The sequence below is a fragment of the Typopeltis vanoorti genome, chromosome 21 (genome assembly GCF_054136105.1).
Source record: "Typopeltis vanoorti isolate ZY-2024b chromosome 21, IOZ_Tvanoo_1.0, whole genome shotgun sequence".
In the NCBI taxonomy this organism is placed as follows: Eukaryota; Metazoa; Arthropoda; class Arachnida; order Uropygi; family Thelyphonidae; genus Typopeltis; species Typopeltis vanoorti.
Window position 1 is genome coordinate 81583822 of NC_143569.1, and position 27195 is coordinate 81611016.

Consider the following 27195-nt stretch of genomic DNA (forward strand, 5'->3'; position numbering starts at 1 on the left):
CCACACGACCTTCGCATATCTTCGTCAAGCGCTTTGAAAAATGCTGCTAACCGAGACAGGGGTCAGAGGTGAAACTGCTGTGTGCATGCGCGAAGGATTTGTGCGCAATTGTGTGTTTAACCCGTCAGCCTTTCGTCATGCAAGTGGGGGTGGCTTATCGCTACGGGAAGTTCTTTTCTTGTCTACCAACTCCGAAGAGGGCCATATATCCAAACTTAATGTTTATTAGGCTTCATTTGCAGCCTCTTAATGGATTTTAGCGAATACGCAGTGAGAATCACACTTCACTTCCTACTCACTCCCCCTGTGTTTCCCCTTACCCGCTAATGATCGCCACTCGCTAAACAATCATGAATAAGACCATGTTACTTCATTATTTCATGATTACTCCCCCCTCCCCTTATCGCTTTAGAATATAATGACCCTTCTTGTGTTCACACGATGTGTAAAAGCTCCGATTACAGTGAATCTGTACTTAGGTTAACTGATCTTAATATTAGAAGACTGCATTTTACCTCAGCGCCATCTGATGTAATAAACAAAAACTTCATTTCCTTGTCAGCCACGACGGTGGCTTTGGTACTGTTATGACTCTTAAACAAGTTCCTCATCCATTAAGAAAGCGTATGATTGCAAGAAGCAAAAGTAGTCGATCAACAAACACACAGAATGCCAAAAAGATTTGATCAACATCTAGCGGAGAGAGGAATCGTGGAGTTGGGAAGTTTGCAAAAGAAATCAGATGATTCCGTGCACACGTTATTTTATAGCATTTATTTTTTTAAAATCAGTAAATTAATCCAATAAAATAATTAAATATAAATAAAATAAGTTATATATATATATATATAAATAAATAAAAATTATGAACTAATTAAAACATTTTATCTTTAGGGCCATTTCATCGAAGTACAGGTGACTGATGGCGCCCTCTATAGGACAAAAATCCACTGTTATTTTCTCGATCAGGTAGGCGTTATTTCTTGGGGAAAAAATAATTAAAAAGCTGCAATGATTGTTGCTTTTTTTTTCTTCAAATGAGTTAAAAAAGAGAATAAAAAAGTAACCGTGTAAATATTACTGCCACCTAGCGGTCATTCAATACTTTTTCTATAATTTGAACGGTTGATATTAAATGACTTTTTTTCGATTTCAGACTCGAGTGATCAGGCCTCTCCCTAGCGAAAAGAACTATCACATATTTTACCAGATGCTAGCCGGGCTCACGCAAGAAGAACGTGGTACGTAAAAAAAGCATTCTCGTAGAAGTATCCTTGTTTATTTTATTTTATTATTTTCAGTGCCTTGATGTTTTATTCGTTTCGTTGTAGCTCAGTTAAGTCTTGCCGGTTACTCCCTTCACAATTTACGTTATCTGAATCACGGAGATGTCACTCAAAACGACAACGAAGATTCTTCTAGGTTCGAGGCTTGGAAGGTGAGTCAAAATAATAATAATAATAATAAATTACACAGCGATTGAAGATGAAACATTTTATAGTGCTGCCATCTATCAGATATTAGAGCAACTATAGCAATACTCGATTTTTTTTTTTTTTTTTTTGGTTATATAGTCTTGCCTATCTGTTTTGGGTATTCCTTCAATGGATGTGGTTCGAGTTTTAGCTGCTGTTCTGTTGCTAGGAAACGTACAATTCATCGACGGCTCTGGAATGGAAGTAGATGTCAAAGGGGGCAATGGTAGGTGTGAAATAAGTTATTATTATTATTTATTTTATTTTTTAGTTTAATGTTCTAAGAACAGTCTGATAGCACACAAACTAAACTGTTTTTCTTTGTTTGGGCAGCTGAGATCAAATCCGTCGCCTCCCTGTTAGGGGTATCTAGTGTTGCTCTCTTTCGAGGTTTAACGACACGGACGCACAATGTTCGAGGTCAACTGGTCAAGTCGGTATGCGATGCGAATATGGTAAGTTTTGTGAAGCTGATTAGCGAAGAATTTGTACTTAAACAAATACTGGTTCACTCCATATAAATTATGTTAAACGAGTTCATAAATGATTACGAAAATTTAATATTAAAACCTATTAAGATAATATTTTTTTTAATAAAAATTCTGTTGATAGCGAGTGCTCATAGCAAATGTATAATTAGACCCAAATCTAGCTCACGTCTTAACTTAAATAAGCAAAATTAATGTTTTACTGCAAATGGCGCGTAATTCCATAAATTGCATGCAATTAAATGTCGGCATAATATTAGAGGACGTAAATTAAGGATATTTCATACTCACATAGCTGAGAAACAAATAAAACAAAATAAATCTTTGGTTAAATCTCTGTCCTTCCCGAAATTAAAAAGGTTGCTTTAATTCCCACAGACTCCAAATTTAAAATAATAAAATTACGATACTGGAAATATATTCTGAAGATTAATAATTCTTCGTTTGTAAAGGGGTAACTGGCGTTCATACCTCAGGCCCTCATTCTATATCACCTTCTTCATTCCCTCCCACTGTCCACGATACTCTTTATGGTGATCCTAAAGAGCATTGTGGGAAGGGGAGAGGAAGAGAATGAAGTTAATGATGTAATAACATTTAGTTTTCTGCCATCAGAAATAATACATTATTATTACTAAAATAAAAGGCCAAAAGGCTTCACTGACTTTACGCACCGACCGAGAGTTCGCTTACGAAAAATACACCTCTCAGACAGTTCGAGTTCCTTTAGTGCTGAAAAAGAGTGTTTGCTCTCTTAAGGTTTCTGCCTGCTCTCTGAAGAGAACCAACCAGTTCGAAACAGTCCAGTGAAGCCTTTTCAAAATGGACCAATAGAAGGCGAATATATAGATGCTTTGGCAGCGCCTATGTCTTCTAAGTAGTCCACACTGAGGCAACTCGTGAATGCCGAGGAATGTATTCTCTCTCTCTGGGCAGCTTACGCAACTTTCATAGTTTCTACGTTCGGCTTTGAAATAATGCTGGATCTAATATCCACTTTGCTTACATTATTATTACTCTCTTCTATGAGTACGCAGTGTTCTTATGAACGGTTAATCTTGCACCACGAGTGCCTTTTGTTTTGTGAAGTGTGAAGTTTTGGTTCCGTAATGCTAAACTGTCTCCAGAAAAAACGTTGACTTCGATTCCGCTGACTTCTGGACATTCTTTTTTTTTTTTTTTTTTTTTTTAATATTGCAATTTTGGCCCAACCAAGTAGCGTTTTTCACTCAGAGAAGCAAGTTTTTAATCCTGCAACTCAAACCATGAGCTCCGCTATCGTTGACGACTAAGTGGTGAAGATCGGATGCCCACGGATTCCAAAATTTAGATAATTTCACTTTATTCCCTTTTGTTTGGGGAATAAAGTGAGATTTATTTCTTTGGTCAAGATAGAGAAAAGATCTTGCTGATGTTTTTCTTGAAGAGTTAGAAGTTGTAGTCCTCGGACAGACTGTAAAGAGAAGAAGTTTTGGTTCAGTAGATTCAAAGCGAATGTGTGAATGGATGTTGATCAGCAAACTAAACTGTTCAGCGGCCGGTTTAATAGAACAACACTGAAAAAGTGCATAGAAAAAGAGATAAGCTAGAAACCTGATTTCTATGAAAAGTGATTGGAGCAGCTTCATTATAAATTTGGAATTCTGAAACTGCGATTCGCATACCTGCGTTTACATGTACGAAATAGATAAGCAAAGCCCCAATAGGAAGAGTGCCACTCTATTACTAACCTTCATTTTAAGTTATTAAATCTAGTTTTTGATTTTTCTGTTGATAATATGGGTAGCTCTTCTCCTGTCGCGTTTTGTTTATCTCTTCAGTTTCAGTTATTTCGCTTATTCGTGCAGGCACACACAAAAAAGTTGTTTTTGTTGAATATTTCATTTCTGTTTTTAACGACTCAATAAATATAAAATAAATATTATTGTTGAAACTACGGTTTTACTTCGTAAGACATTTTAATTCGGTCCCTTTTTAGCTCCATTTTGTTGTTCCCAGCAACGGTGCAATAGTAAATAATTGAGAGTCGTGGGGGAGCCAAAGTGCATCATCTACAAATCTCGAAGTTTCTGACATGTTCGGTAATAAAACTGCCAGCAAGCGAGTGTTAAAGGTTTCATCATTTCAAAGCTGCCTTTTAAACTCGATGTAATTTACGACTGAAATGTATAAAGATGCCCGGATGTGACAACTGCCATTGTAGGCTATGAAAAGGTGGAGAAACATTTTTTTTAAAACCTGTTTTATGCTCCTCTATCATTCTTAAGTTTTTTATTGGAAATAATAAAAAAACTTTAAAAAAAAAAAAAGGCAGTCGTTAAACACGAACTTGACCTCACCTAACCACATTCATGAAATGGCTGAAGAGGATAATTTAAAAAAAAAAAAAAAAATGGAGTGGCTATTCACAACCAGAAAAAAAAATTTTTTTTTTCCCTAACTGATTAGCATATTTGGAGCTGTGAATAAGTGCTGCCATCTTTTGGTAAGATACTTTACTAATATTTCAATAAACTGCAAATTTAATGTTATATACTTTTTCTCTTTTCAGGCTAATTCAAATCGGGATGCGTTAGCAAAGGCTCTCTATTGCAGAACTGTAGCAACCATTGTGCGTAGGGCTAATAGCTTGAAGCGTCTTGGTTCCACATCGGGCACTTTGAGTTCAGACAGCAACGAATCCGTCCACAATCACACGGGTGAGTTTCTTCGAGTTCGATATTTCGATAGGTGGCGCCAGTATATTACCTAACCGATTATGATGTGTTGCAATTATCATTGCGTTTGGATATATTCTTCTGCCATCTGGAGGGCTTTTTTTTTTTTTTTTTTTTAGAAATTAAAATACGGATTAATTTCGTGTATATTATATTCGCATAATACAAACTTAAACAACGAAGTAGCTTATGTTTGTGGTTAATATTTTTATTGTTGAATTTCTTTGCAGAAAACAGCAGTCAACATGCTTCAACCATCGGTTCTGGAGGCGTGAAAGCTTCAAAATCCATGACAGTTCTCAACTCCGCTGTCCGCCATGCTACAGATGGCTTCATCGGTATTCTGGACATGTTTGGTTTTGAGGCCGGCAAGGTAAGTCTCGCACACTGCTGGTTGCACCACCCCATAAATAAAGTAGGGAGAGTTGGTAGTACCTTTCGCTGACAAGAAAGATGGACTGTTCCCTCTTTTTGGCTTCCATCTCGGTAACTGTTTGTACTACTGTATTGCGAAAAGTTTATAGCTCATCGATCGTGCTGCCATCTCATGGCAGAACTTAAATGTTTAAGCTGCTTATAAATTTAAGGAAATGTCTGTTAAAATTTAAAAAAATAAAAGCTTTGGAATTTGGAAAAGCTCATGTAATTAAAAATTTATTGCCAAACAGCTAATAGATTTTAAGCTTCGGCGATGAATGCTGGGAAAAAATTGTCAATTAAAATATCGCAAAGACAATTGAACAAAATGTTCGATTTTAATTACAGTACTTTAAAGGTTTTAATACATCTCTTATATCTTTAATTCGGAGGTCAGTGTATGTTTTGTGTGAAAAGGGCCCACCGAATCTTCGCTTACGTCTAACCTAGGATCGCCAGGCAACATGGCATTTTTACATCTATTAGTGTCACTATGTTTACGCTGATATTTGTGTAGGAGAATTTATTTTCCGTTTATTAAACTATATATAAAGTTCAAGAAAGAGCGAAATCACTGAAGAAATGGAATTTTATTTTTTCACTCAACGTACAGTACAGAATGATAAACATATTTTAGAGTACTCTAAAACATATTATAAATACGGAACGAAAAACTGTTGTCCGTACTTGAATTCAGTTAGAGATCGTGTAACTTCGAAAATAGTGCTTAAAAAGTATAATGAAAAATCTATTTTTAAGAAAATTAATGAGCAAAAATTCAAATCTTAAATAATAATGAAAATTTAGTTGAATTTTTTTCACAATTCTTATTAATTTTATGTATTTATCAAAAGCACCTTTTTAAAATGCTTGCTGTAGCCGATATAAAAATTCGCTTTAATTTTGTGAAATTTTAATTCCGTGAATTTCGAAAAATGAAGTTATTAATTTTGCTTTGTGGTGGATGGCATTGTGATATCCCGTTTCGTTGTGATCTTTTCGTATTTAGTGCAAGCGAAGTGTTATTGCATGCAGCGAGTGTCTGTCTGCAGGATGTGACTTCTGACCTTTTTTTTTTCTTTTTCTGTTTCCTTGGCAGCCCAGCCATCTGGAGCATCTGTGTATCAACTTGTGTGCCGAAACTTCCCAACACTTCTACAACACGCATGTATTCAAGAGTAGCATCGAGTCGTGCCGCGAGGAAGGCGTTCAAAGTGACCTGCAGGTGGATTACGTGGATAACGTACCCTGCATTGACCTCATCTCCTCTCTGGTAAGTCACGTCGTTCTGTCGTGAGTTCTGATCAAGCTACTTGCGGTTTACCTATCTTGGTGAGAGAGAGCGTGGTCTGTTTGTGTGTATGTGTCGGGGAGAGAAGGAGCGGGGGGAGTATTTTGCATACAGGGGTGGAAAACAAACGCGTACAGGAGGCGTGGGATGGTAGCGGAATGTTAAGAATAAGCATTTATAATCAGCTTCGAAGTGTCTTAGATTTCGATAGTGGTGCCATCTCTTGTTCCTTTTGTTAACTTTTAAACCTATGTGCCATAAGTTTGCTACCTGTTTGTCAATACAAATTCTCCATATGTTTTTACTTTTTTTCTTTTAGCGAACAGGTCTTCTCAGCATGTTGGATGTTGAATGTTCGTTGCGAGGAAGCCCAGAGTCATATCTTCAAAAAGTCAAGGCCCAGCATCAAAACAGTCTGAGGTAAGACGATCGCTACCATCTCAGGCACATACGATAAACGAATCTCCTATACCTGTGCTAAATTTATTCATAGTTCAATTATTCTTTCTTAAGAACCTGTTTTCTAAACGAGAGAAAATTACTTTGTTATTAACTGGAATCCCATTGTCTTCGAAAGCCTGTTAATATTTCTTAGTATTTAAAAAAATGTTTGTTTTATGATTTTTGTAGGTTTTTTGAACCGAAACCCAACAATTCGTGGCTGTTTGGCATTCGTCACTTTGCCGGAAGGGTCATCTACGATACGTGCAACTTTCTCGATACCAATCGAGATGTGGTTCCCGATGACGTGGTTTGCGTCTTCCACAAGTCCACCTGCAACTTCGGCTTCGCCACGCACCTCTTTGGAAGTGAACTCAAAGCCTTGTATTCGCAAGGTTAGCATTTTACTATCTTCTTCTATTTCTGTTCTTTCTATCCTTTTTAGTATATTTCTCTTTTCTTCTTTCCTTTTTTCTCATGATTATATCCATCAATCAGATTCTTTTCTCTTCTATTCCTGGTCATTTCCTTCTACTCTTCTTTTGGTCTTCTTGCTCTTTTTCTTTATTTTCTCTATCTTTCTGTTCAATCCTTTCTTCCTAATTTCTATTGCCCTGTTACTCTGATTTCTTTTATTTCCGTTTTCCCCTGTATTTAAAATCCTGTCAATTCCCACTTACACGATTTACTTATTCATCTTTTTCTTATCCCCCAGAAACCGTCCCCCGTGGTGTGTCCTTCCGCATTTCTCCAACTGCCCACACAGATCTGTAAGTAAACCTACTAATTGCACAGTTTTTAATTAATATTTTTTATGTATATTTAGTTGGCTAACATTTAAGAGAATTATGCAGTTTCTTTGGCACTTTCGTGTTCAGCATGAAATGCAACCTTCGTGTTTTGTGGTGTATTTCTAGGCAAAATGGCGACGAACCAGTGTCCACTCTAACGCAAGACTTCCATACGAGGTTGGACAACCTGCTGCGAACGTTGGTCCACGCCAAGCCACATTTTATCAGGTGTATTAAGGTTAGTTTTAATTCAGTAAACGAACTTTTAACGGATCGATCAAAATATAAGTGCTAAATATGAACAACAACGATTCTTGGATTTGTTTCGTCCAATTATCTCTTTTCCATCAATAGGCCAACAACTGCGAACAGCCCGGACATTTCGACCGAGGTGCAGTCGTTCAACAAGTAAGAGCTCTTCAAGTGTTGGAGACAGTCAATCTCATGGCAGGTGGTAAGTTAAGCATTTTTCTTTGATTTATAAACTCAATTCAATCTGTATGTTTTTTTTCCCCCTATATATTTCTAAAAGTTGTTAAATGTGATAACAGATGGCGCTACAAGAATTTAATTGAAGCACGCATCGTTAATTCAACTTTCATCAGCAGATGGCGCTTTGAAAAGTACTTTCCCTTAATTCAGATTTAATCTTTTTCAATAGGATTTCCTCATCGAATGCGATTCAAAGCTTTCAATGCTCGCTACCGTCTGTTAGCTCCCTTCAAGAAACTGAAGAGGACAGAAGATAAAGCCATAGAAGATTGCAAGGTGAGCTTCGAAGATCGCGACTTTTCTTAATGATAATCACAGCAGTTGTCATTTATTGTATTGTTTACTTATTGTATTATTTCTGTTTTTCTTTTTAGCTTATTCTGGAGTGCTTTATGGCTGTTACCGAAAATTGTAAGGTGTCGAATGCGTCCACTGCATGGGCCATGGGAAAACGCCATATTTTCCTTAGGTGAGTGCTTTCAAGAATTGCTTTTAATTCAGGAAATGGCGTATAGATGGCACTAAAGAACAGCAGATGAATGTAGTGCAGTGTTTTGATTCGTTCTTTTTTTATTTATTTATTCCCCCCCCCCCCCATAGTGAAGGTGCCAGGCAGCAGTTGGAACTGCTGCGAGTAGAGAGACGTCACAATGCGGCCATCCTCATACAAGCAGTGTGGCGAGGATGGCACTTCCGTCGCCGTAGATGGCCCACTCTGAAAAGGAACCTACACGTGCAAGCAAGATCGCGAGCAAACAGGTGAGAAGGCATAGCGCCGTTCTGATATTTCGAAAATCCTGTTCGTTTTTTTAATTTTTTTAATTTTCTGAGATGGCTTGGATATCAAAAATTAGTTGTTTTTTTAATGGAAATAATTTAAATAGTGGCATTTATTATATCACCTCGAATCGCTTTGCTTATTGTTGCTATAGTTTAGAAAAAAAAGAATATAATGGATGGATGGGCCAAAAAAAAAAAAGTAATTTGTGTTTCAAATCCGAATATAACTCATTCATCTTGTTTCAATCTGCCTCTTTTTCCTTCCCTCTCAGGCCTCAGTCTCAAGCGAATCCGCCTCCATCGGTGAATAACCCCGTGTTTTCTAGACCGCGCCCCCAGCCAATAGCAGGAACACCCCCGCCCGATTTGGAGCGCTGCGATCAGAAGACAATCCAACAGACGTGCTCCCTCTTTGGCCTCGACCTGGTAAGCCAAGAAAACCTTTAGAAATTCGTCCTATTTTAGTATTTATTGAATCGACAGCAGAACATGCTGACGCTTCCTTTTGTCTTCACAAGGAAAGACCACCTCCCGTACCCCCGAGTCGTTCGTACACTGTCAGCGGGAATACGAAGATGGGATACCCTCAAAGCAGGGTCATGAAGATGAATTTTCCAGGTAGGTGGCGCTCCTCTTCCTTCTAGATCTGCGAATACTCTTAGGGAAAGTTATTTTTAATCTTCACGTACAAATTGAGTCTGTTTATTCGAAACAAGATTGCGGCCATTTTCATTCAATTACGAAAGCATTCTGTAATTTTCTAACGAGGACAACTAGAATAAGGAGAAATTTTATTATGTAATATTTGCGAAAAGTATTTTTAATTGTAATGAGCATCGCAGAAGTAGCGACTCCATTTCTTAGATGGCGCAAGTTTGGCACAACATGCATTTAGAAATAAAGTTCTCGAAAACTTGAATTCATCTTAATCTTTACCTTAAGTTATTTAAAATTTTTTACCCGTTTAAGTCTCCAAAAAAAGCTACTCTTTTTGCATTAATGTTTTTTATTTTTTTAATTTTTGCCTTTATTTAACTTTTTTTCGATCTTAATTATATTGGAAGCTGTTTTTCTTTAGTAACCCTTCAGGAAATAAAAGTTCCTTGAAACTTTCAGTTAGTTAACGATTTTAATTCCGTCTTATATGAACCATATGATTCCAAGTCGTCATCCTGGATGTGTATAAATTTTACAGTTTTTGATTTCCTTTAGTTTACAGCTGTGTAACAGAACTGGAGACTGGTTTTCGTGTTTCCTTATTTAGCACAAGTGAATCCTTAAAATAGTCTGGCCGAAGATTGTCTGAATGGGATTATTTTAAGGACATACAACCCTCACCCCCTCTCACTCTATCCGAACTTGCACGGTAGATTTGTACTCCGAAGAATAGTTTCACATCCACCCAACCAACTCCGTCATTGATATTTGTGAAAGTGTTTAGGTGGTAAATGGGATTCATCGTGTGAGACCATCATCCTACTTATTGAGACCTGAAGTGGTTGGAAGAAAGTTCAATATTCAATCTCTAGAAGGTTTCCACATCGTTTCGATCTTAATCCCTCCACAGTAATAATGTGTTGCACGTTTTTTCAACGTTCGAACTGTGCAAGTTCGACGAGTGACAAATGAGGTGCACTCACTTTGGCACTCCACAAAACTGGCACCTACTAAAATGAAATTAAACTGAAAAAAAAAAAAAAACAAGAAAAACAGCAGAGATGGATCTGGAAGTTAAATCTTTCTTACTTGAGAATGAGATAGAAATAATGTGTATGACTTTAATCTCCTGCATCTTCTCTTCAACACTAACCTACTCCTGTTCGGTTCAATCTGAAATAGGTTTTTAATTTAGGGTCCGAAAACTCGGTTCACATCAAAGAAATAAATCATATTTTTAATCACTTAGGCGATTCTAGCCTACTAAGAGTTTTATGTTATTGCATTACGAATCTTCCATAATTTTCCTTATAAAAATTCTAAAAGATCAACATATGCGTTTTTGAATGGATATATACAGTACTGTGTTTTATAGAAATTCGGGAGCATTAACTATTTAAAATATTGAATTATAAGTAAAAGATATTTCATTATTATTTATCGCATCAAATAATGAGCAATCTAATAATAAATTAACTTAATGTGAGAGGCTGCAACAGCAAGATTTATCAAACCTTTTGACTGATTTCATTCAGGAATCGAAATAAATTTGGAATAATACCGTACTTCGGTTATGTTCATTCGTTATATATATTTTTTTCTTCTGTTCTTTAGAAGAAAACAGCGGAGAGGCTTCCCTCTTGAAAGGCGATACGGTGATTGTCATCGGAGCCTCTGCTAGAAGGGGCCACCTCTTAGTGGAACACAAGAGCCACACGCTGCACGTTCCTTACCAGTTTTTGGAGCTCAAACCCACAGGCCAGGAAGGTGTGAACATTTGAACTCTGCTCTACATTCCATTTCTCGTACAACGAACAATGCAAGTTTCCAAAAGACGTTGGGGGAGAAAAAAAAAAAAAAAAAAAAGCAACCAAACCTCGGTGAATTAAAGACACTCCAAGGATAAGAAGAAACCGTAGCGTTTGACAAAGCAGCGAGCGGAGCCATTTTTAAAATCACTTCAGAGACAATGAGATTATTTTAGCATGTACCAAGTGCTTTTTTGTTTGTATAATCCCAAACGAGACAGCGAGAGAGAAAGAAAGACTGTGTGTGTGTGTGTGTGTGTGTGTGTGTGTGTGTGTGTGTGTGTGTGTGTGTGTGTGTGTGTGTGTGTGTGTGTGTTCCTAACAAGAACCTAACTCAGGGTTGTAATATTTGTTCTGTTTGAAGTGCGACAAATGGCACTCATCGTATTCGAAAATGGAGAATGTTGGTCTTTCTATTTCAGCTATTTTATTACTTATTACGTGGTAGGTCTGGTCACGCACAACTAATAATCCTGTCTTTTATATATAACAATGCTTTTATCCTCTCCGAAGTAACTTGAGTACAGTTAAAACCCGTCCCTCCTCCTTTCATTACATTTGAGATGAAACAAACTGTCCCCATTCAATAGTTCATAAATTCTTTCTGTTAAAAAAATATATAAAAAGTTTAATGACTTTCAAAAACAATTCCTAGAAAATTTTATTTAATCTATAATCTTCAAATTTTTTTAAAGATAATAGATTTTTTCTAATAATTTATATTTATCGAATGGAATCTAGTATAAACAATGAAATCATGTAAAATAAAAGTAAAATTTATCAGTTCAACGTGAGCGCCCTCTTTTGGTTCTTCATGTAGTTTATCTCCAACCTCATCTACCTTTTTAACTGTTTTTTATTTACATTTTACCAATGAAAAATCGAGGCTTTTTCGCTGCAACTTCATTGTTATACTTTTTTCTATTAATAAATATAATTTTTATTAACTTTTTCTGATTTTAATAAAAATAAAATAAAATCGTTCATTAAAAGTAACTCCCAGGTTTAACATCAATTAATACAATTTCTAGAATACTTTTCCCACTAGGCTGTCTTTTTGCTTTATGTATCGTAATTTGCTATTAATTTTATCGGGACTGAAATTGTACTTAATATTAACAACTTCGACTACTCTTTTCAACATATCCACTAGATGTCGCTACTGGGCGGTTCCGAAGTAGCACGTGTAATGCGAAGAAAAAAATGTGCCAAGTTTTTTTAGATACGTAAATATTTTTTTCTACCTACACTAACGCCACCTTGTATTGTTTTTAACAATTGTTTCCATAATCATTATTTAAGAAAAAAAAAAAAAGTAATAACCACATTCAATTTAAAATGTAATTAATTTTTCTGCTATTTAAGAGTAAAAGGTTACCGGCAGCTATTAACAGGAAGAGGAAAAATTAAATTACATTTTAACAAGAGGTTTGACGCATCAGACGATATACAAAAACCTTCCTCCAGCAAGGAAACAAGATAGTGTAGTCAGTAGTGTTTGTACTGCCATCTAGCGACTCGTTTCAGTATTACCTCACTGAAGTTCCTATGCTCACCGTCCCTCAAACGCCGCTAAAACATTTTGTGTGGTGGATTAAAATACTGCATTTTACCCGAAATCCCGCCGAATATACTACGATTTTTTTAATGTGTGTGTTTTACAAATCATTCCAATTTTGTACATAGCGTCGCTTTTGTTTACTGACTGCAGTATTTTTTTTTATAACATTGAATGTATTTTGTCAATAAAGAACTGACTTTTTATGTTTAGTCTTGTGTTTTCTATTTCATAAATATTCATCACATCACATTACATTCAAAATAAATGATTACCATATACAGAAAGAAGATAAAAAAAAATAAAAAAAAAAAGAGGGAAGGTAACAATATAGTAAATATTGTGTGGCGCCATCTAGGGACTAAAATAAGTACCAAATCTAAAAATATTTTATGCAATTTTTTTATCATTTTTTTTTCATAGATTTTTTTTATTTATTTGTTTTACAGAAAACAAAAAAAAAACATATCTTGAAGCCTGGTGAAGTCTTCTTTTGTCATTTTTTCCTACACTGGCAGTCACAACAGCGACTGAATTCTTCACACACGAAGCGATCGCTTTGCAGGTCATACGCTAAAAATTTGACAGTGTCTGTTGCCTGAGCACATTGCCCCCGGTTACCACATCGTTGGCTAGATCTGAAAAAAAAAAAAAAATTAAGCATTGAACACAACAGTTATTAAAGCCAAATCTACATTGAAATACTCATTTTCTACTAAGGGCCCCCCCCCCCAGAAATGTTTCTCCCCACAGGCACCTATCTTAATAATTGTAATTCTAATTACCAAATAAATCATTAAATAGAATGAAATCAATAAAACTTTTGCTAAAATTTTAATATTTTCATTAATAATTTTTACTTTAAAATATTATAAATAAAATGTTCATGCTTACGCTGTATATGTTAGGCTAATAATTTCTGTTTGTATTTATAAGGCATAAAATTATTTTAAAAGTAAGCTTTTAAAGTTAAAATTATATTATTAAGGAATTTCTAAGCTAATTTTTATGTAACTTAATAAAAAACTTAAATTTCCAAAGTCTGAGTGCCTCAAAAATTCATAGACGAGTATACTTTGCCCCCAATCCCCCCCCCCCCCGAAGTTTCAACACAACCAGAAAGTCGAACAAAAAGCTAGGTGTCTCCACAATAAGATGAAAACGAAACAGATGCTTGACACGCGATTCAAGAATTTATCTGTGGTACAACAAACCGAGTAGATAAATAATGACTACGTCTTTTGGATGGAAAGATCTCAAAGATTTGATCGGCAAACTAGAACAATAATTCCTTCTAAAAAAAGTTTTGACGTCATCTGCATATCTTTCAGATATTCAGAAGACGTGGAAACTTGCGTTTCTTTGGGAGAATCCTTGGAAGCATTGCAAAGAGAACCTGGGATTAAACATTTCTCAAGACGAAAGCTAAACGTATCAAAAGAAGAAATCGGGATTCTAAATTATTTTGAACTCGTTGGATAGATGTATCCAAAATCTAGCATTTGCTTATTTCCTGAGTAACCATCAGTTGGGCATTCAAATTTGGAAGCCAGTGATTGCAAACTTATAGGTGGCGATATAATATATTTTTTAAAAATAATTTTAGATTCTGCTATATAAGCAATACACTCGCTGGACTAACGAATGTTATTATGGGATGCACGAAAGGATTTTTGATGTAAATTCAAAGAATTGTAACGTTAGCTTGATGTCAGTGAAGTCTTAAAATTCACTGACTATGCTTTGATCGTTTGAAATGCGAATATACATCGTTAGGAATATGATTCAATTAGTGCAATACCGAGTTTATCATGACAAAAAGAAAATAAAAGGGGGGGCTACCTTTCTGAAGCGTAGTGATGTGCGTTTATTATTAAATTGTTCATTAATAATTTATTAAAGCAACATTATTAAAGAACTAGCTCATAAGAGTTCTCATTACACATTGCCGATGCGATAAATTAATTTTGTTTATCTCCGAAGATGTCTTCGTAATCTGTCATAAATAAACATCCTGTGATTTGAAAGATTTGTGTTCAAACTTCAAGAGAAGTGTTTTCTAGGTCTTTTCATTTTAAGGTTGGGCTAGCCGATCTCAGACTATGGTAGTAGGGAGTAATAATTTGGGTATTAAGAACTTTTTAAACTTACTGGCAAATATTTTGTGACACACATTGACGAAAACCAGCTCGTGGTGCCTGAACAATGATTTTAAGGTCTCCATTCTTAAGGGAATAGTGGGGTTCACAAACAGTGACGTCAGAAAGACATGAGGACGCTGTCTGCTGAGCCCAAGCTGGATAACTAAAAAAAAAAAAAAAATACTGTTAAAGTGTTGATAACTATAATATGAAAGAGAAATAATTGAATTTAAAATGAAGTTTAAAAAAATTCTAAAAGTTTTAAAAAATTAGTGCATAAATAGTGCAATAAAATAATAATATTGAATACTTTTGTAGTATTAAAAGTATTATCACCATCCTGCGGGTTTTTTTTTTCAATAAAATCATTTATTTTTTTAAGCAAAATATTTTTCTAGAAATATTCAGACCAAGGGGGGAAAAAAAAAAAAAACGCGTTGTTGACAATAGCTTATCTTGAGTACCCACAGTGCACCGCGCTATTTAGACAGCGCGTTCGCGCGCTCTAAGTGAAATCGACACAAAACTCCCAGGGCGCGCGCTACCATGAGACTTTCGCGCCACTGATAACAATGATGTTGGTTGTGTCACAGCTGCGGTTTATTGCTTTTCACAAGAATAGACCGAACGCAGTTGGGGAAAAAAAAATTGAATAGAAAAACAAGGATTAGGGTCTCCCCTTTTTTTTTTTTTTTTTTTTTTTAAATATCATTAAGCTTGGTTGCTGCTTGGTTTGAATATTAATGAGGTCGAGAGGCATTTTGCAGACAACCTTTATCTGCCTCCGATGATTAATAGTATCGCGTTTAACTGATGGAATTTTTGCTTTTTGAACTGGTCTCGGGGAAGATGCAATTGCACGTTGACATTTCTATTAATTAAACTACCCGCATGCAGCGTGTGTGTGTAATAAGCGTGGGGGATGGTAGATTCTCTATAGCTTACCGAATGCAGTCTGCGCATGCGTACTTCGAAATTGCATTCTCTGAGTAGCAGATCGGTAATAATAGCATCTTACTCACCTCAAGCCACCTCCGCAAGACGTTCCATAAGGATTTGAAGACCTGGAATTACAAAAGTAGTTCAAAATGCTGTAAATATACACATTTTTTTTAAAAAAAAATAATCTTTAATATTAAAATATTTAACCAAAACGTTTGTGACCCTTTTATTTGCATAATAATTCAGGAATTATGGCATTTATTTTATTTATTCGTGTGGGGTTCCGCCCGTTCCTCGGGGAGAACCTCATCTCCTATCTGGTGACTGTAATCCATATGCGTTCACAGGGCTAGTTTGCCTGCTTGCGGGATGAAAAACCCATGAATAAACTGGCGGAAAAAACCTGCTGTCCACGCCCAAGACCGGCTCACTTGGCTATGGCTGAGGAAGAGCCTTAAGCTCCTCACGTCGGCGATGGGAATCGAACCTAGGACACGCCTTCCCCAGGCATATGGTTGCGAAGCGCACAGTCACTAGGCTACCTCCTTCAAATCGAGATTCACATAATGTGGATCTCGATTTCGAGGTCAATAAAAAACTATTTTTTTTTTACAACAAAAATATATAATGCTTATTCTAAATAAACTTTATATGTAAACACAATTACAAAAGATTTGTATCAAGGAGGACATCATCTTCTGAGATCTGATTGGTTGGTACAGAAGTGGGAAGCCATATAATTATCATCTAATAAATTAGTTGGTGTCGAAGATGTTCGGAAAGATCTGGGTTTAAATCTCCTATGCAGAACACAAAGAACTTTACAAGGGTTTCCTTCCCGCTGGAAATGAGTTAGCTGGATTTTCTCTTCCATAAATAAAGGATGTGTGTGATCTCGTAAAATAGACAAACTAGCCACAGAACACACACACACATGGTTAATAGACATATCGCCTTAGTTCAGGAGATAGCACTACGTGATATTTTACTACTAACATATACACACACACACAATTTAAATTTAATCAGAGTTTTCCATTGCAAGGCATGGGGGGAGGGGAACAATAGATTCCATTGCCAACAGTTTTCCTTCTAGCGCTTTCAGTTTTGAACAGTCCCACATTTAATGTACACTCCAAGGGCTCGTTACCATCGTGTGTTGTTTGGCAAAGCCACATCTGCAATTTAATGAACGTTAGCGAGTTACGATTCCCGTACTGTCTATTTAAACTCGGGGCAACTACACGTCAAGTTTACCGAACACACCCTCATTACTGGCTGTTAATAATATCTACGAACGAAACAATCTCCCTTGCAATCAACCATTACTAGGGCAACAATAGACCGAACGACACAGGAAGGGAAGGAAGACGGCATTCACAGGTAAACGCCACAACGTTATTGTACTACGAGAATCCAAACTACCCTCACTTACCTTGTATTACAACGCTGCGTGCCACACTGTTCCATTAAGTAAAGAAATTCTGAATTGGCTGCTGTTGGAATGGCTGAACCTCGGGGTCTAGAAAGAGAGGTGGAAATATTCCTAAAAAAAAAGAAAAAAAAAAGAAGAATTATGGGTAATACTAGTGATAATCTCGTTAGAGTTAGAAATGTCCCCATCTGGGGGCATTCCTGACTCTTAAATACAACTATTGTATTATTTCTACTCTACAAGAATTATCCCATCCATCCGTGAATGGGTTGCATTGCATTCTATTTTATAAACCTAGGTGTCTCTGGAGTCAATGTATCAAATTATATATGAATATTACATCCAGGGGCGGCTCGTGCATAGGCACTGCGGAACTGCAGCACCCCCAATTTTTCTCGATATATAAATATATTTATTAATTTATTTATATTTGCTTGTAATATTTAATTTTATCATCAATAATCCTATACTATTTTTTATAAAAAAATAATAAAAAAATCCATCTTGTAGCACTTAGGAGGGTGAAGGACGCTAGCAGCACTGTGTTGACCACAATGTCATATTGGTACGCGTGCAAGCATATGCACGTCATAGTGAGATGCGAGCTATTAGCGGAATGCGGCACTGTCTGTCACGCAGTTCCACTGTTGTTTATATGCAGTTTGCGCCAGTAGCAGAGTGTTCGTAGTGCTTATCGTGTTTATTCCGTCTCTTTAAATATTTGGAGATTACAATTAAAGACATGACATTTGTTATAGTTTTTATTTTAGAACATTATTGGGATTATGATAATGGATTTTATTTTTAAGTAATTTTGAATTATACTAAACTGTATAATTTTATCGATAATAAACAATATTTTTTTCATGTTTAATTTTTTTTTTAATTTTTACCATAATTTTGATGTTTTATCCAAACACGTCTACACTGTACTTACAGTGTGTAATGTATATTTCGAAAGTTGCAGCACCCCCACGATTTCAAGCCACGAGCCGCCACTGATTGTCAGATCCATTGAAAAGTCAATTCTGTTATCAATACTTTTCTTACTTTTCAGCTGCTTCTAATCTTTCTTTTTGAATGGTAGTGAAACGTAATTCCTGACACAAGCAAGGAAAGTCATCAGCTTTGCTATCACATAATAACAGCAGAACTACAGTGCTAGCCAAAACTATTCCCTAAAGAGAATACAACAAAAAGAATAATTCAAATAACATACTAATATTGGGAATTAATTAATGTATCTAACGATAGATGGCACCACTATTGATTACAGGTATTATTTCGAACCGTTACAAATTTTAACAATGGCAAAGCAAACTCACCTGCATCATGATCGTCTTTGTAGTCCTAGTCGCACGGATACTGGCTGTGAAGTGTTGCATTTGTAGCTGGTCTTTGGTTACTTGACAGTAATCTGACCTTAGTTTATCCTTCAGGTGATTAACTCTCTTGTCTCAACCACCTCAGCCAAACCTGACTTGTTTGACGGCTTATAAAAACACTCTCGGAGACAAGGCCGGTAAACTGAAGAAGATGCAACAGAAAAAAAAAAAAAAAAAAAAAAAAAAAAAAAAAAAAAAACAGAATATTCCTAAACAGGATTAATATGTAAATAATAATATTTGGGAATAGCTAACTTGTGATAAAAACACAGAAATCGCAGCATATTTATGGCCGAAATACCATACAAAGTAGTTTTTTTTTTTTTTTTTTTTTTTTTTTCTGTTTTGAAACTTTTAATATTAGAGCTTATTTATAAATTCACGGTTACGTAAGGGAGAATAAAGAATTTATATTCTGTGAATATTTGATCGTCATCACTGCGTAGTGATGGGGATTTTAACTCAATAATATATTATTAAAATTTCAAAATATCTACAGTTTCACATATCCACGTAATAATCATCATTCTAGAGTAGATGCCAACAATTACTTTAACCAGGCTCCAATAACTGGCAATCTCTAATAAAAAAATAAAATAAAAAATAAAAAATCGACTTGTGCAGTTAAGTACGTGCCATTGCTAGGAGATAATGGCACGTGCTTAGCTACATGAAATATCATTTGCAGCTGTCACGTGGGAAATTCTTTTTTTTTTTTTTTTGTTATTGTTGTTATCAACAGTTACTAAGTTAAAAAAAAAAGAAGATAAAGAATACTTTTAAAGAGATCCTGTTTATAAATCGAAATTTTGAAAAAAAAAAAAAAATATGTTTATATGAAAATTTTTTTGTTGCTTCACAAATAGGACTTTTGCAGTTTGTTAAGAATAAAATAGTTTGGCGTTACACTGTTGCCACCTAGTAGCAGAACGCAAAACGACAAATTAATTTCGGAAGTTGAGCATATTTTAGCTGTTTCAACAAGTCCAAGAACTCTGCACGCTTAAAAAATGCTACCACCTAGCGACAAATAATCAAACTTTAGAAAGGTTTCAAAAGTTGCTTTTTAAAAAGATTAATGAATGAATCTAAGCAAACTCTGACTCGAAATTACTACAAAAATAATATTCCATTTAAATTTCTCGAAATAAATTTGCTTTTTATAAATTATTTTTTTTTTGTAAATCGGTGCGTTTTCATTATGTAATACCAAAAATGCTACGTGCATCGTCAATAAACGCCATCTATTGGATGGTCAGAACACTTTTAGGCATTTATGATCTGCCTCCATTCATATATGAATACAAACACGTAAATCGCCTTCATGAGTAACAGCGCCATCTATGAAGCAATTATTAAACTATCATGCGATTTTCAGTCCTAGAGACGCATACTGTGAAAAAAGAAAGAAAGAAATTATATTCAGAATTATTTTCGTCACATTCCCAAATCGAAGCAGTAAGTGAAGTAGGCATTTTTACATAAAAGTGGAAAATTTACACTTTACATAAATGATCATGAATTACGCACGATAAACGATCGTTGTTCTCCCTAGTGTTAAAATAAGAAACTGCCAACCTCTAATGAACAACAATAATCAGATTGGAATAAATTTAAGAAAAAATCGCCTCTTCTTCAACAGATATCAGAGAAAACTGCGCGCGCAAAAACTCAATAATCTTAGTTTCGACTCCTGGTGTGTACAGAACTCTCTATGAGTGGATAATAAAGCGCCCTTTTTGTTATTGATTTCTGACCATGCGATTTCTGTCACTGCATAAGTGTAGTGGCAGAAATCGCATGGTGTGAGGCTTTTGGGAGATCCTGTGGGGAAAGAATAAAAAAAAAGTTTGAGTGTCAACATGAACGTGTTAGTATTATATGTTGGATGCACCATTTAGAGGCCATTTCTTATGATAGTAGCATAAGAAATAGTCTCGAGTTATTTAGCCTACCCATCGAATACAATTAGGATGGTCAACACAGAGTTCCTACTTTTGGGAAGAGTTAGTTGGGCCAAGGAAGATGTCCGACTTCACTGTGGAAACTGACTTCTGTTTTGACGGAAATTTGGAGGAATGGGCCAAAATACTGCAATTATACTGTGATTTATTTACATTTCTCGATCAAAAGTTTTGTCATCCAGTTAGACTGTGTACAATTTTTTTTTTTTTTTTTTTTTTTTTTTTTTTTTTTTTTGAGGGGAGGAGGAAAGGTCTTTACTGGTAACCAGTAAGGAACGCCCTAGGAATACACTTCATCCATTTCTCTGTTTGTCATGTCTGTATCCGTTGAACCACTGGACTGATTTTGATGAAATTTAGGATGAATCCTATCATCATTCGACTACGCGACGTTACAATCATGGATAGGCTTTCGTCCAAAGGATTAAATAAACAAAACAACTTCGAGAGTGATAAAGGAATTCAACTTGGAAAATGTCCATACGACAGTTTTCATTTAGTCATTGATTGTGCTGCCACCTGGTGTTAGAATTTCATGAGATAATGGATAGTTATAAAATTTTTCTTTTTAATAAAATGTATTATAAACTTTATAATTCTTCATCCAGTAAATACCTTCCAAATTATTCAAATTTAAATGCCCTGATTGGAGAGAAGTCACCGGACACCATGTTATGAGAAACAAACAGCCATTGCGCCCACCTTAATGGCATGTAGGACCTCCTTTCTCTGTGAGGACTGCATCGATCCTACGGGATACACTTCCCACAAGCGATCAGTGGGAATTTTGGACCACGTGTGGCGACATTCATGCCTACAATGGTCAATTTTGCAGAAACGCCACAACGTGTGAATCATTGCAATGTCCAGATACCTCTCGGAGTTCGAGTTTAATGTTCGTGGCACCAGAAACAGAGGTCATAGGTCAAACCAGGAAAAACAGGACCATCACCCGGTCACTTCCGAATTTCATAGTCGGGGTTGCACACTCTGGTAAGAGATGTTCACCGGGCATCCGCCACACCCCATCTATCTGCTCGGTACAGGACGTAGCGTGATTCGTCGCTCCAGAATACAGCTTTCCAAGCTTTCATGTCCCACTGTGCATGCTTTTTGGACCACTGAAGATGTCTTTGCATGTTGATTCGGGGGGGGGGGGCTGCATATTGTGGTGCTAACATGGAAACCCATGTTTTGAGCCTCGATTCTGAACGTTTTTGTGCAGATTCGTGTTCCAGTCGATGCCTAAAACACTTCATTCGATGTGTCGGTTGACAACTAATGGCAGTTTGTACATATTATCCTTCGTAACATCGTACGGTGACATTCAGTGAGCGTGGTGGGTCGTCCACTGCATGTAGCACGTGCAGTTGACTCCCTACACTTCTACCCATGGTGCAGTATCACTGACTGTTGACCTGGGATAGCCCAATTTGCCGAAAATGGCATCCTATCCCAACTCCTCTTCTCTTCAAAACTCCATCAGTTCCCTTCTTGCAGCCTGGACATTGTTGCACTGATTTGGGAGCATCGTATTCCTCCAATTTGTAACCAGTCACAAATACGTGACTCGTTAAATGGCACGATGCATCATGGGGGTGTCCGTTGATATTTTTTCCAAGCAGTTTATTTCTTCAGTTAATTTTTTTCAAACCAGCGAATCAGTTGACAGTATCAATAACAGCTAAATATACATTCTATTAATCACATGAGGAAATATATATATATATACAAAAAAAAAAAAAAAAAAAAAAAAAAAAAACTGAACATAAATTATTCAACTGTATGCCAAAAGAGGGCGCTGTGCGATATTCACAAACATTCACTTTCGACACCTATGCCGTTTGTATAATTATTAGGGAAAACTTATAGTACAGACACTATCCGAAAGATGGCGCTGTCGTCGATCTGCAGAACAGTTTCCCCCCCCCCCGAATCATTTCGAAAGCAGTCTCTCCTTTTGATCTTCTTTCCTTTTACGGCAATATCGTTTTTGAAAGAAGAATGCTCCGATAAAAATCGTTATTATTTTCGGCCTCGAGGCTCTAGAAATATGGGACGCTAAAACGCCCGAAGCACGTGCGAAGCAGCTAACATTTTAACGGCACACTCTCTCTTTCTTTTCTCTTATCCCGCTCCTCCCCCCCCCTCCTCGACTCACCCCCGTCGCTCGGGACGAATGCGGAGAGCCACAGCAATGAAAAATGTTTGACGTTATGGGTCGCAGTTGACCTTTAAGTACATCTTCGGGAAAACATTTCAAGCAGCCACTATTTTTGCGCGGACAGAGAAAGTGAAGGCAGTCTGGGGCCAATAAATCACCCTCGCGTCTGAGTTTGGAGCACAAGAAAATCCGAGAGATCCCCCGATTGTGGTCGCATTAAACGCCGCATTCGAAGTTTATTATTATTTTCTGTAACTACCCACCGAACATCATAACATGTGTTCGTTTCGAGTTCCCTACATGCCTCTTCAATATTCTTCGCGGTCTTCTAGGAAAAGAGGAAACTCGAAGAATAACGCCGATCACGTGTCCAGGAAATAGAGCCGTGGATAGCTTACAAAATAACGAACCCGTAATTGCCAAATAGACACACGCACACATACGCGAAACAAAGACAAAAAAAAAAAAAAAAAAAAGTACAATATATATCCATAAGCACGTTTTGAAATATACCGGAAGAAACACGTGATTAAAGAAATCTACGTAACCAAGGAAATGCGCGTGAAAAAAAAAAAAAAAAAAAGGCAACGATTAGGACGTGAAATGCACACGCGCACGAGAGAAATCGAACATTTCTAAACAAATCCATCGAATGACAGTTTTGGTTACCATGACGAGGCACGTGCTGCAAAGAAATCTACATTCTGGCTAAGCTGGCACGTGACGCGATACAACAATTAGAACAACTAGCTGGCTGATTGGACTCTTTCACATACGATAACTTGTCTTTGGTCTCATTAGTCGATGGCTGGTTGTATATTTCATTGTTGTCGTTTCTCCTTCAGTCTGATCCAGCCAGTGATTTGTGGAGTAATTACCCGAATGAAGCTTAACAGCTTGCTTGGCTGTTCAGCGCATTCAGTTAGTTCAGAGAGTGCCTATTATTGTTACTGACTCAACTAAGTATTATACTGAGCCCGGACATTAGTTGACTGTTGTGCTTTTCAATCCAATTAGTTTTCTATTATTTTTTTGTTGCCGCCTTCAATTATTCTTCAGTTAAGTGTTGTATCTTCATTTAGTGTACTGTTTTATTAATTTTCTGTTGGTTAACTGTTTTATTAGCTTGAATTATCTTTCAATTGATCGTTGTCTGCGTCACCCGTCAATTAATTGTTCCGTTTAGCTTTAATTAGCTTCCGTTTAACTGTTCGTTTTATCATCCAATCGCTTTGTTCAAAATTATCAGTTCCTGTTAATTTTTATTATTATTATTCAATAAATTTCATTTAAACTATAGTTAGCTAAGTGATCATTTTATTATTTTTAATTTAGTTAATTGCCATTTTTAATTCATAAAAAATTAACAGGAAATTTATTATTTTTATTGATTTATTTTTTCCAGTCTGATTTAACGATGTTTGCTTTATAATAACAAAAAATAAATCTAATGCCTTTAATTCCCAAGAACGTAGGCGAGTCCGTTTAGCCCTAATATGCTTTATGGGCTAAACGGACGCCAATCTCCATCCTTTGCCAATCACAGATAGCTGGCCCAAGACTGTTAGTGATTTTAAACAGCATCCAGGGATGAGAGTATGGCAGACAGTTGTAGATACTTAGATAGTTGTTAGAACTCGCACTTTCAGATAATTGTCTGAAAGTGCGAGTTCTAACAGTCGATTTTCTTGAGTTGCATTATTATTCTTTCAAATACGAATCCATCGCACAAAACGTTATAAACCTGCCGCACATGTCAGCAAGTTTCAGTACCTGGGATCCATTATTAATGTGAAGAATTGCTGTTCAGAAGAAGATTAGGAATGACTAAAACAGAAACTTGTCTAAAATCTGGAAGGATGGATCTATCTCCATGGGAACAAAGTTGAGCATTGGGGATACTGTTGTTTTTTTCAATTGCGACTTATGGATGTAAGACTTGGAACCTAAGGAAGTCAGATAAGAAACGGATATCTGCTTTTGAGATGCGGTGTTACAGACGGCTGTTCATATACTGAAAGATGTACAAATGAATGGTGTTAGAAAAGATCAGTAGAACTTTAAGGGTCCTCAAGGATATCGAGAAAAGAAAGGTAAAACACTTTGGACACATGGAAGGGGATTTCTCAGAACAGTACTAGATGGTAAAGTTCCTGGAAAAAGAGGAAGGGATAGACCATTAATGAGATGGATGGAGTGTGTGGAGTGACTGATCTTCAGAGAGTTGAGGCTTCCAGAAAAGCAAACAACAGGGCTACATGGCGAGGTCTAGTGTGGTACGTCACCGAGCATCGCAGTGATCATACGGCATCTGGGGAGGATGCCTAGTGCTACATGTCTATCTATATGTTCACTGGGCATCCCCAGATGTCGTATGATCACTGCGATGCTCGGTGATGTACCACACTAGACCTCGCCATGTAGCCCTGTTGTTTGCTTTTCTGGAAGCCTCAACTCAATTGGTGCGTTTTTTATATTTTTGGTTATTTGAATATCATCTTGTTTTGTCCAGCTGATTTTTCTATTGTTTATATATTGAATTAATACACGGCAATTAATCCAAAGCTTTTCCTCTAGGTGTAGTCAATTCTAAATGCTACTAACAAGTCATATAATTTAAATTCCAATTGTGTACTTTTTTTTTTTTTTTTTGCTGAATTAGGTCCATAAAATATGTCAGACTTCAAAGAGTATTGTAGGGATATGAAATTCTGCGTCAATCTTTTATAGGGGGAAGGCCTACTCAGTAAGTTAAAAAAAAAAAAAAAAAAAAAAAAAAAAAAAAAAGGGTTGGCACATCTATCTTCTGGAATTCTCGGTCTTCAAATCGTTCCCATTGTTAGTTCAACTTTGCATGGTTACTATGGTGATTGGCGCCTTAAAAGAAATATTTACATTTAAATGTTAGAATGGGCAGCAAACATTTTTTGCATATTTCATTTTCCTATTTTTTATTTATTTTTTTAAATTTCAGCATTGAGTTCGATCTGTTTCATCCTATGACTATGGGGTTGGCTCCTCTCCGGGTTTTCTTCTCACAAATGCAACCAACTTCGAATACGTTTAGTAGCAGACATTCAGATATATAAATACGAATTTAGATAATTATTGGAGTTCATACCATTGATATCCTAGATGCACTAAAGTCTCCTGTTGGAATATATGATACTGCTAGTACTAATAACTAAATAGTACTAATAATAATATAAAGGTGAGTTAACAAGTCTCACATAGAAATGGAAAGTTTCTTTCCTTCCAAACACTCGAGATTTTTCCTTCTGCAAAAGAAGCAAACCAGCCTAAGAGCACACACGATTATTACACATAATACAGCCTTATTTTTTTGCCTAATTACAAGTAAGTTCTACCCAAATACGTTCTATTACTGAGAGTTTGTTTAAAAAAATATTGCATGCATTATTAGCCAACATGTTTTCTTGTTACATCGTATTTAATTCGTTTGGTTAATCTTGGTTGCTAAGTTACACCACTCCACCTTTCTACATCCATTTAATATACCGATATTAACTTTACTACTCATTAGCCACTTAGCGCCATCTAGGGACATTCAATTGCATCATCGTTAGTAAAACTAAAAATTGACGATTTCGAATAGGTAAGTATAACGATTTATTCAAGCATGCTGAGTAAAGGAAGGGGGGGGGGAGGCATTAGAACGCGTCTCCCGAGACCAAACTTCAAGAAACTAAATTGACCGTTTTGATGGAAACGCTTTCCACTGCATTTCTTTCGTTTGACCTCGCCCAGCACACGTATTCGTTGGCCAGTAGGCGGACATACAGTTACGGATGTCAGAAGGAAGCCCACCTTTTTCTTGTTGTGCTAAGGAGGAGGCGACGAAGACCATCCCCCTCTTACCCCCCCCTCCCTCTTTTCCTACCGCTAACAGCTGAAGCTAACGTTGCTTTAGGATAGTACGAACGCAAACATTGCGTCTATTGAAAAGTTCGAAAGTACTTTGGGGGTCTTTTGTTATCCAAAGAAAGGATGAATTTGGGGGTGGGGGGGGGATGACGGACGTTGAATTCAGTTGAACTTGTGTTTGACGTGGATCTGATTTGTAATTTTGTTTTCCTATTTTAAGTTCAATCATGGGCAGTTTTTTTAATCGAGAATTGATTTATAGGTTGATTAGTTTGGGTCTATTTTAATAAGCAATTTTATTGCGTTATTTTTTTTTTTTTATCTCCAATTATTTTGTCTTTTGTGTTTAGTGGGTGGAATCAAT

At 36.3% G+C, this 27195-nt stretch overlaps 2 protein-coding genes across 2 annotated transcripts in view; one reads left to right on the top strand and one right to left on the bottom strand.

The window, feature by feature from the left end:
- The window catches only part of dachs (unconventional myosin-IXb-like dachs), a 68480-nt gene extending 55375 nt beyond the window's left edge, over positions 1 to 13105 (top strand). Inside the window, exons 6-24 of the mRNA XM_090410939.1 lie at positions 895 to 969; positions 1157 to 1241; positions 1332 to 1438; positions 1575 to 1701; positions 1809 to 1930; positions 4515 to 4662; positions 4911 to 5053; positions 6197 to 6370; positions 6708 to 6808; positions 7019 to 7224; positions 7545 to 7599; positions 7747 to 7858; positions 7975 to 8074; positions 8282 to 8388; positions 8487 to 8581; positions 8713 to 8871; positions 9165 to 9318; positions 9411 to 9510; positions 11164 to 13105. Coding sequence (XP_090267065.1) covers positions 895 to 969; positions 1157 to 1241; positions 1332 to 1438; positions 1575 to 1701; positions 1809 to 1930; positions 4515 to 4662; positions 4911 to 5053; positions 6197 to 6370; positions 6708 to 6808; positions 7019 to 7224; positions 7545 to 7599; positions 7747 to 7858; positions 7975 to 8074; positions 8282 to 8388; positions 8487 to 8581; positions 8713 to 8871; positions 9165 to 9318; positions 9411 to 9510; positions 11164 to 11330 — 2337 coding nt within the window. The 3' untranslated portion in view covers positions 11331 to 13105. The remainder of the gene's footprint in view (positions 1 to 894; positions 970 to 1156; positions 1242 to 1331; positions 1439 to 1574; positions 1702 to 1808; positions 1931 to 4514; positions 4663 to 4910; positions 5054 to 6196; positions 6371 to 6707; positions 6809 to 7018; positions 7225 to 7544; positions 7600 to 7746; positions 7859 to 7974; positions 8075 to 8281; positions 8389 to 8486; positions 8582 to 8712; positions 8872 to 9164; positions 9319 to 9410; positions 9511 to 11163) is intronic.
- Positions 13106 to 13411: 306 nt separating this feature from the next.
- LOC150095044 (coagulogen-like) lies at positions 13412 to 18775 on the bottom strand. The gene is made up of 6 exons (XM_090411180.1): positions 18759 to 18775; positions 18484 to 18611; positions 17434 to 17544; positions 16079 to 16120; positions 15067 to 15219; positions 13412 to 13553 (listed from the first exon to the last, which is right to left on the bottom strand). Exons 1-6 carry the CDS (start codon positions 18765 to 18767, stop codon positions 13412 to 13414), a joined length of 585 nt encoding a protein of 194 aa, XP_090267306.1. The 5' UTR covers positions 18768 to 18775.
- Positions 18776 to 27195: the final 8420 nt, after the last annotated feature.